The 9,256-nt window shown below is 48.6% G+C and overlaps 1 protein-coding gene across 1 annotated transcript; it reads left to right on the top strand.

Moving 5' to 3' along the window:
- Positions 1-258: 258 nt before the first annotated feature.
- On the top strand, positions 259-8,291 carry LOC136166898 (C-C chemokine receptor type 1). Its single transcript, XM_065933871.1, has 2 exons — positions 259-546; positions 3,904-8,291. Exon 2 carries the CDS (start codon positions 3,969-3,971, stop codon positions 5,034-5,036), a length of 1,068 nt encoding a protein of 355 aa, XP_065789943.1. The 5' UTR covers positions 259-546; positions 3,904-3,968; the 3' UTR covers positions 5,037-8,291.
- Positions 8,292-9,256: the final 965 nt, after the last annotated feature.

Below are 9,256 nucleotides of genomic sequence, written 5' to 3' on the forward strand. Positions count from 1 at the left end.
GGGGAGCAGCAAGGGGCGGTGAGCAGTTGCTAGCATAGGGGGTGCCAAAGAGAAGTGACCTCCTGCCCTTCTAGGGCTGGTAGGGCCAGACTGTTTTGAGGACCCAGAACCCAGATTTCCTGTTTAAATCCTTTCATTTGCAATCTTTAAAAAAAAGAAGAGGAAGACTACTTACTGAGGGCAAGAACTAGATTGTTTCAGAAGCTCCAGAAACATTCATTGCCACCACCTCACCCTGCTCAACTCCACCCAGCCCCACCGCCCAATCCCCTTAAAGCAGAGCTGCCCGAGGAGAAGTACAGCTGAGTGAGCAGGAAAAAACCTTAGAGTGAACTTGGCATTCAGGCACTGGACACCCAGCAGTGCAAGAAAGAGGATCTCTGTCCCCTTCTTGTTGTTCTGAAAACCTGAGACCCGGAGTTCTATCTCCATCATCACACAGGAAACTGAGAACTTCCGACTCACTCAGGACCTTGCTCTTGAAATCATAAAGCATCTAAAAGCTTCAGAAACAAACACTTCGTGGACACAGTCCCTGAAGCCAGAGTAAGTGGAACTTGTCTCTTCGGTCTTGTCAGTTACTTTTGAAGGCACCGTTGTTTGCACATGGACGGATTGGACTGTAGTTCTCCTGTTGCAGGACATGATTTGTTTACCAGTCCGTCTCCTCAGAGATGGGGAGTTCTTTGAGGGCCAGTCAAATGCCCTAGTAACCCAGCAGTGCATCTGAAAGACAGTGCTTTGTATAGCAATACTGAGGATGGATGGATGGATTTATATGAGTGCTCAGATGTAAAATAGGGTGTTCTTTTTGTTTTGAGCTGATTCTTGTTCTTTCTAAAAACAGCTGATTCTTGTTCTTTCTAAAATGACAGGATACTTTCTTGTGTGATTGCTTGTTGATGACTGATTAAAAAGTCAGCCCACTATTAACATACTTTCTGAAGAAAGCTATTCAAGACACTTGACAGTTGCCAAATTTCCCCATGTACTCAAAGACCAAACATGGTATAAGAGGAAATTGCAGCAGAAGGATAATACTAATTAGTAAAAGCTTTGCAGATGCAAAGATGATTTGATACTGAGACAGTTTCTTAAGAAGGCTAGACTCCAGGAGCCCCAAAATCAGGACTGTGTGCTGTCTGGAGGTAGGATCTCACCCACCAGAAGGTAGGCAGCTGGCCAGGTGACCTCCTTGTGGGAGGCAGGGGAGGGCAAGGGGCATCCATTCTGTTCTAAAGAAGAGAAAGGTCACAATTTTGTTCTGAAGATAAGTGACGTGGGGGCTACTTGGACGTATCTACTTCAGCCTCTCCTCCAGTAGATCTGGAAGGTCCCAGGCTTTCAGGATTAGAAATCCCCAGAAGTTTGCACAGCCCACCACCAGGCTCTCTGCCCCTCACTGACCCTTAAGTCCCCACTCTGACTCCAGGACAGCTCTAGGCTATTCAGACTGAAGGGCGTGGATGCACTGGTAAGTGTTTATCAGCTAATTCTCCCGAGAAAAGTGCCCTGATTCCTAGTGTTGGCCGATTCCCATGTGTCAATATTCCCATTCTGGTTGACTTTGAGTCACCAGCATGCTGGATGCAGAACAGCCGCACACAGCTGGCTCTTATGAACCAGTAGAAGCCAGCTCCTGCACCCCACCAGGCCTGGGTGTCTTCCACCACCACAGACAGTCCTTTGTCTGTCCAGAGGCTTCACCAACTCCCAAGATAAAGGATGCTGGCGCTGGACCACTGGGGCAACGGCCTGGGGCAGACGTTAGTAGCAGGCTGCAGACAGACTGGCACATGGCATGGCATGCTCCTTGGGTGTCGCCTCCAGGGCCTCACTCTGGTCCATCTCCCTTTAGGGACAGTGTGCCCAGGAGCTGTTTCTGGTGCCCGACAAGTGGGGAAATAGTGACCTGGCTTGAAAGTGGGAGTGGGTGTGAAGGTAACTCTGCTCAGATGGCCCCTGACAGCGCTGACGCGGTTTGCCTCCACCTTTGCCAGAATTCCCCAGAAACTGGGCTCACGGACTCAGCCTTGCACCCCTTGCTGTCTGTGCTGCCCGCTGCTCACACAGTAAGCCTGAGAACACACCCAGAAGTGCTGACTGCCCCACGGAGCTGTCTGCACTGGCAGCGGCAGCAGAAATTAGAAATTGCCAATGCAGCTTGTTTGGTGACTTGCCACCTTAGGTTTCTCCAGAAAGAGGCTTGACTGGCTGTATGCAAGCTCAGAGATGGAGGAGAGAGCCGTAGAGGTGAATCTGATGGGAAATGACCTCCCCACAGCCTGGGGGCCCAACACCCCCGCCGTCCTGTGCCTTAATCTCTGAAAGCCACTACAGAAATGTGAATTTTGTGAGCAGGAAACATTCTTTAAGTTCTGTGGAAGGAGGAGCACTGGACTCTCAAGATGTTAGGTGGAAATTATGCTGTAAGTACCACTCACTTTACTGATCAAAGTTTAGATTAAATCAGTTACACTGATGGCAGCATTTTGGAAGTTTCACAGTCCAGTGCAGATGGAAGGGACTGTGCCTCCATCACTCTCAAGCAGCATTCATTTTCCAGGTTAACTACAGGGAGACTTACAGGGAGTGGCGTTCATCCTGGTGGCACCAGGCCTCAGAGCAGGGGACCTGCAGGGAAGGAGGTCCCCTAATATTTACTGAGAACCTGATAATTTCCAGGGCAAGGCTCAGACATTGCCTTACATTAACCCTGCAAGGTAAGGGTACTTTCCCACGTTACAGATGAGGAACTGAAGCTCAGGGAGGTAGTTTAACTTATATGAAGTCACAGAGCTGGTAGGTTACACAAAAACCTGTGCTCCCTTTGGGGAGGAGTTTCCAATAAGTGATTGAAAAAGATGGAAGGGAGTGCTAAAAAGCAGGGGCTGGGGATTTTCTACAAAGTCAGGCTTTTTGTTTGTTTTTATTTTGAGGCAACCCTGATTGAAAAATATCTAAAGTTTTTTTTTTAAGGAGAATTCCGCCCTGTGTCTGGTCACTGCGTGACACTTCCTGCCTTGAGGCTATTTTGAGCCTTTCTTTCCCCAGGGCCCCTCTCCTTACCAAATCACCTCACTTCTCCCAGCCTGTTCCTGAGTCCTCCATGGCTGTCTCAGGAGGCCTTCAGAGTACTCGGGTCAGCCCGGGGGATCAGTTGGCCTCCTAGGCTCTCACTACGGCAGCACTGTTGGTGATTTTCTCATCGCAGTACATCCTCGGCCCTGGCTACCTAATGACAGTGACATCCCCAGTGTCTGTGACGCACGAATAAACATTCACGTTGACCTGCCCCCACGGTACTGCATCACCCCTGGCTGAGAATCTGCCAGAAAGATCTGTCGGCAAGTTTCTGACTCTCAGCCAGAACTGTTTTCCTTCCCGGCCTCCTCTGGGGACCCCACAGTGCAGAGTCACTGCTCCGAGACTTGGGAGGAGAGGCAGGGGGTTTCAGGAACAGGCCTGAACACCTGGGGCTGAGCTCCGGCTCTTGCTGTCAGCAGCTTTGTGTCCTGACTGCCCCCGACGTGTGCGCCTTCAGCTCCAAAACGGGGAATAGCCGTGGTACCCATTCAAGGGCTGCTTAACACTGAGTTCAATGCCAAGTCCATGGGAAGCTCTCAGGAAGCCTTGGTCGGGAACATGCGTGAGGCCTCCCCTTGTCCCCCCCGTCTTCACTCTCACTCCTCTGGACATCCCCTTCAGAGCACTCACTGCCAGAGCACTTGAGTTAGCGATGTGTGCACGCCATGTTTGTTAGTGTGGTAGACTCCGGGTTGCATCAAGTCCAGAGGACCTGGGTCTCCCTTGCCCCACAGGGCGGGGTATACAGTCGGCACTCGGTAAACAGTTGTCCAGGGGTGAAGGATGTGTACTCACTGCCTTGTTTTTGTTGTCCAGAGCCCACTGCCTTTAACAGCAGATACACACAGAAACCTTTCCCTTGACCCGTGGCAGAAGCCAGGATGGAAACTTCAACCACCGCAAAGGACTATGAGATGACCACCGAATACGACTACGGGGACACAACCCCGTGCCAGAAGGTGCAGGAGCGGGCCTTTGGGGCCCAGCTGCTGCCCCCCTTGTACTCGGCGGTGTTTATCATTGGCCTGATCGGCAACATCCTAGTGGTCCTGGTCCTCATGCAGTACAAGAGGCTCAGAAGCATGACCAGCATCTACCTCCTGAACCTGGCCATTTCTGACCTCATCTTCCTCTTCACGCTGCCCTTCTGGATCGACTACAAGGTGAAGGATGACTGGGTTTTCGGTGAGGCCATGTGCAAGTTGCTGTCTGGGTTCTATTTCATGGGCTTATACAGCGAGATCTTCTTCATCATCCTGCTGACCATCGACAGGTACCTGGCCATCGTCCATGCCGTGTTTGCTCTGCGGGCTCGGACTGTCACCTTCGGTATCATCACCAGCATTGTCATCTGGGTCTTGGCCATCTTGGCTTCTGTCCCCGGCTTGTACTTTTCCAGGACCCAGTGGGAGTTCAGCCACTACACCTGCAGTCTTCATTTTCCTCCTGAAAGCTTCACAAGGTGGAAGCAGTTCCAGGCTCTGAAACTGAACATCCTGGGCCTGGTATTGCCTCTGCTGGTCATGATAGTCTGCTACACAGGGATTATTAATATTCTGCTCATAAGACCCAATGAGAAGAAGGCCAAGGCTGTGCGTCTGATTTTTGTCATCATGATCATCTTCTTTCTCTTTTGGACGCCCTACAATCTGAGTGTCTTTATTTCCGCTTTCCAAGATTCCCTGTTCACCCGTAAGTGTGAGCAGAGCAGACAGCTGGACCTGGCCATTCAAGTGACGGAGGTGATCGCCTACACTCACTGCTGCGTCAACCCTGTAATCTATGTCTTTGTCGGCGAGAGGTTCCGCAAGTACCTGCGGCAGTTGTTCCATCGGCTGGTGGCTGTGCACCTGGCCAAGTGGCTCCCCTTCCTCTCCACAGACAGGCTGGAGAGGGTCAGCTCCATGTCCCCGTCCACAGGCGAGCATGAGCTCTCTGCTGGGTTCTGACTCAGGCCCCTGGAGGCCGACGCAGGACCCAGCAAGACTGACCTGCCGGGCATGCTGGCTGGGGAGCAGGCAGCTTGGTCTCCCAGCAACTCTCTCACCTGACCACATGGGGTTGAGAGAATTCCAAGGTGCTCAGGACAAAATCACTGCTGGCATTTGAATTTTCTCCATGAACTTCTCTTTTGTGGAAAGGAGATGAATGAATGAAATGGGACACCACGGAAGACTGGGACAAAGGATAGCAGAGAAGGGCTTAGTCCCAAACAGGAGTTCAGATTTGTGAACATTAACATTTGTAAACCAGCCACTGAGCATCCACCGCCTTCAACACTGGTGAACTTGGAAACTGATTTCCATAGCTGCCTCTGCTCTGAACTGAGAGCCAAGCATTAGCCTGCGGCCTCCTCCACCCACTCCACCCAACCCCCTGGCAGGATTAGGTTCTTGGAAACCATGAGGAACCTCGAGCTCCTGATGGAAGAACTTGACACCTAGTGGGAAATGGAATTGGGGAACTGCTGTTGGCAGTGGGGCTGAGAAAGCCCTTGGGTAGAATTTTTATAACTACTGAACTGGGAGAATTCAGGCAGCGGGCTAGACACAGACAAAATATATAAGATGCTGTACTTCTGTCTTTCTGAATATTTTTCAAAATCTCCCTTCCCTGTTAGTTGAGGGATGTAGCAGTAATTTCTGACAGCTTTACTGCAGAAATTATTACCAGGCAACAGGAGACAGGGTTGATTTTCTTCCTCTGGACCTCCGTCCAGACCTTATAGTTGTATGGATCAGAGTTCTGGCTGCCACCTTGGACCGATCAGCAGGACAGTGACCTGGTGTGCAAGTGGACAGGGTTTGAAGCTGGCAGGGAGGGCAATGTCTACCAGGATGGGTAGGGACTCTGTCAGTGTAGGAAGTCAAGAAGCCCTTAACTCAAAGAAATTCATTTACCCTAAAGGTCCTTAACACCTCAGCTCTCGCCTGAAATGAGACATGTCTTTATTCCCTTTTCCCTCAGTTGTACATTTCTCTAAAAAATAATTTTTCCAATAATATAAATTGTTTACTAGAAAAGCTTAAAAACACAAACAGAGAAAAAAAAACAAATGTCAAAATCTTTCATAATCCCCTAGCCAGAAACAGCACTGTACATTATTTGATACATCTTTTAGTTTTATCTTTGCTGTGCATATTTATGTTTATAAGCGAGATGAACTTTGATTGTGGTTACTCTTCTACTGTTGTTGTCTTTAAGCAGCAGCATGTTGGGATCACTTTCCCAGGCAATAAATCATTTCTAAGCTTTGGCTTTGGGACCTGCGCTGAATTCTGCCACTGGAACGAACCCTAATTCATTTGCCAGTGTCCTCACGATTGTTTGTGCAAATCAATTCAGTCCGGCGACAGTGACCAAGGACCTGCTTCGTTTAAACCCAGCGCTCTGAGCCCCAGGAGACACGGGTGCAGAAGGGCCATCTGCCCCCCCCGAGCTGTCAGCACTGCAGTGGACAGGTGCGTGGACATCAGCCCGGCCCCGGCGGGCGGGGGACCTGCCTCCGAGCCCATGGTGCCAGGACAGCAAAGGTGGGGGGGACCCCCTCAGTCAGAAAGCACCCTAAGTGAACGGGGGTCCTACCTAACACACAGTGACACCACTGAGCGGCCTCTTTCTGGTGGACGCTGGAGTTCGGGGCTTTTACCAAATCGCTCTCTCACTCAGGGACCTACTGTGTTTTCCTGCCGTCTTTATGCAAAGAAGGTGGTGTCAGGAAGGTGTAGCGAACTTGTGTGTGAGGAGGAAGGGGTCAGTCTGCACTGGGCTTATGCTTCCACACAGGAAATGTGGGCGAATACAGGCCTCAGGGGTAAGGTTGGGGTCTGCTCTCCACATGTAACCCTGTCAGCCTTTTCCACAGTCTGAAGAGGAGGTTCAATGGAATTAAGAAACATTTGTCTACTACTTTGGTAAAATAACACTGAATCAAAGTATAATATTTAATCCACTACAGTATCATAATGAGAACTATTTCACAACATCCTCCAATTCAAGTTTTAAAATAATACTTATTTTTAAACTTATTACAACGGCAATCTATGTTCTTTGTAGAAAACTGGAAACAGGCAAAAAGCCCAAAGAAGAAAATGGAAGCGCCTGTTATTCCACTACTCAAATGCAGCCTCTTAGCATATTAGTAATTTAGTGCATCACCTTCCAGTATTGTTTTCTAAATGCATGTGTGCATATGTGCGTGCACACACACACACACACACACACACACACACACACATAACCAATCACACTTAACATTTGTGTAAACTCAGTAAAGCTTAACACACAGCAAACTCAGTAACTGCTCGTTGAATGAATGACTGTTTCATTACAAAATAAGGATTAGAGTAGTATATATACTATGAGGCATTCTGAGGATTAAATGAAATAGAGGAAGGAAAGCGGGGGATCTTTCTCCAGCTCCATCAGATGAGAGATCTGACTGCTCCTGCCAGACCCCTCCTTCGTCACTCAGGACACGTTCAGCCTTTCTCAACTGTCTGTCTCCCATTCCCTCCCCTCCCCGCTCCTGTGTGATCAGAGCACCGCCTCATTATATTGTTCTTAACTCTTTTCTCCATTTCATCCTAGACACAGATACTGTTTTTCTCCAGAACTCTTTGAGAGCAAGTTGCAAGTAGGATCCTCATCACCTGTTAGTATAATACTTCAAGATGATTTTATTTAGACAAGGATGCACTCCCGCACAGTAAAATCTAGAAACTAACATAGGTGCAATATCACCATGCAATTCACAGGCCTGTTTCTGATTCCGTCCACTTCGCAAGCAATGTCCTTTAGCGTCCCAGGATCTGGAACCACTTGTTCCGTGTAGTCACCTGGTCTTTCTAGTTTCCTTTATTCAAGAATATGGGCCTTTTGTGACTTCATCCCTTTGTAACACAAAAGACTACACTTTCACATTTTTTTTTTAATCTGATAGGTGGTTCCTTGTTTGGAATTTACTGATGGTTTCCTGATGATTAGATTCACATTATTCAAAAAATCAGGAAACTCACAGCAGTGATACTGTGTTCTTCTCAACATCAGAAGGCACCTGGTGCCAACTCGCCTCACGACTAAAGATGTTAAACTTCATCAGCTGTTTTATAAGGTGTTTACCAGATTTCCCCACTGTATTTTGTACATGTTAATTCATAAGTGACTGTTATTAGCTGACATTCTACTATAAAGTAAATCTTTTCTATCCCACTTACGTGTGTATTTTTTTACATTACTGCAACCTCCTGGATTCCCTTTTTTATCCAGTGGAATACCATCTCATACTGTGTTTATTTTGATGCACAGATTGTCCCGGATCTATCTAGTGAGATGCCCTTTAAGTTGGATCTTCTGTCTTTTTCTACCCCGCCCCCGCCCCCAGGGGTCTCAGCGCACTCACGAGAGTGTTATGGAACTATTTCAGTTTTCAAGGGCTGTAAATTGATACCTGACATTTCTTGGACACCACAGGAGCTACTAGTTTGAGGTAGCTGATAATTTCAATATGAGATTGTAGCCCGCGCCTTTTAGAGTTGCCGTGTCTTCTGCAGAGCTGGGTTTCTATTGGTTAGAGATAAGCAGTGACCAACAGGAAATGAGGATGGCAGTGCCCAGTGGGATTCCAAGGTTTGAGAAGCGGGGCCACGCTCAGCAGCTGTACATATCCCACTGGTACTGGCTGTTTAAAAATAAAATCAGCGAATTCCCTGGCAGTCCAGTGGTTAGAACTTTGTGCTGTCACTGCTGAGGGTCTGGGTTCAAATCCCCATCAGGGAACTAAGATCCTACAAGCTGTGCAGGGTGGGCCCCCCCCCCAAAATCAAATATTATTTTTTTCAATTTATATGGATTGTCTTTTCAAGCATACCTCAGTTGTTTGGATCTAATCACGTAAGAAGTGGAATTGTTGGGTATGTTGGCCCAGGGCACTGAGAGCAAGAAGTATGAAGATAATAAGGGCACCGTGAACTGAGAAAGCTTGGGAGCCTTTGGAGGTAGGGGTTTGTTTGGGACTTGGAGTGTCTACCACTGTAGCTAGTAGGTGAGTCTGTGCAGGCTGCTGCCTCCGCACCCAGTGTTGTCATCACTGCATAGGAGGGCTCCGTAGGGCAGCCTGGGGATAACTGCAGCACCACTCGACCCCATGAGAACGCACTCACCTGCAGGG

The sequence above is a fragment of the Muntiacus reevesi genome, chromosome 4, assembly GCF_963930625.1.
Source record: "Muntiacus reevesi chromosome 4, mMunRee1.1, whole genome shotgun sequence".
NCBI lineage: Eukaryota > Metazoa > Chordata > Mammalia > Artiodactyla > Cervidae > Muntiacus > Muntiacus reevesi.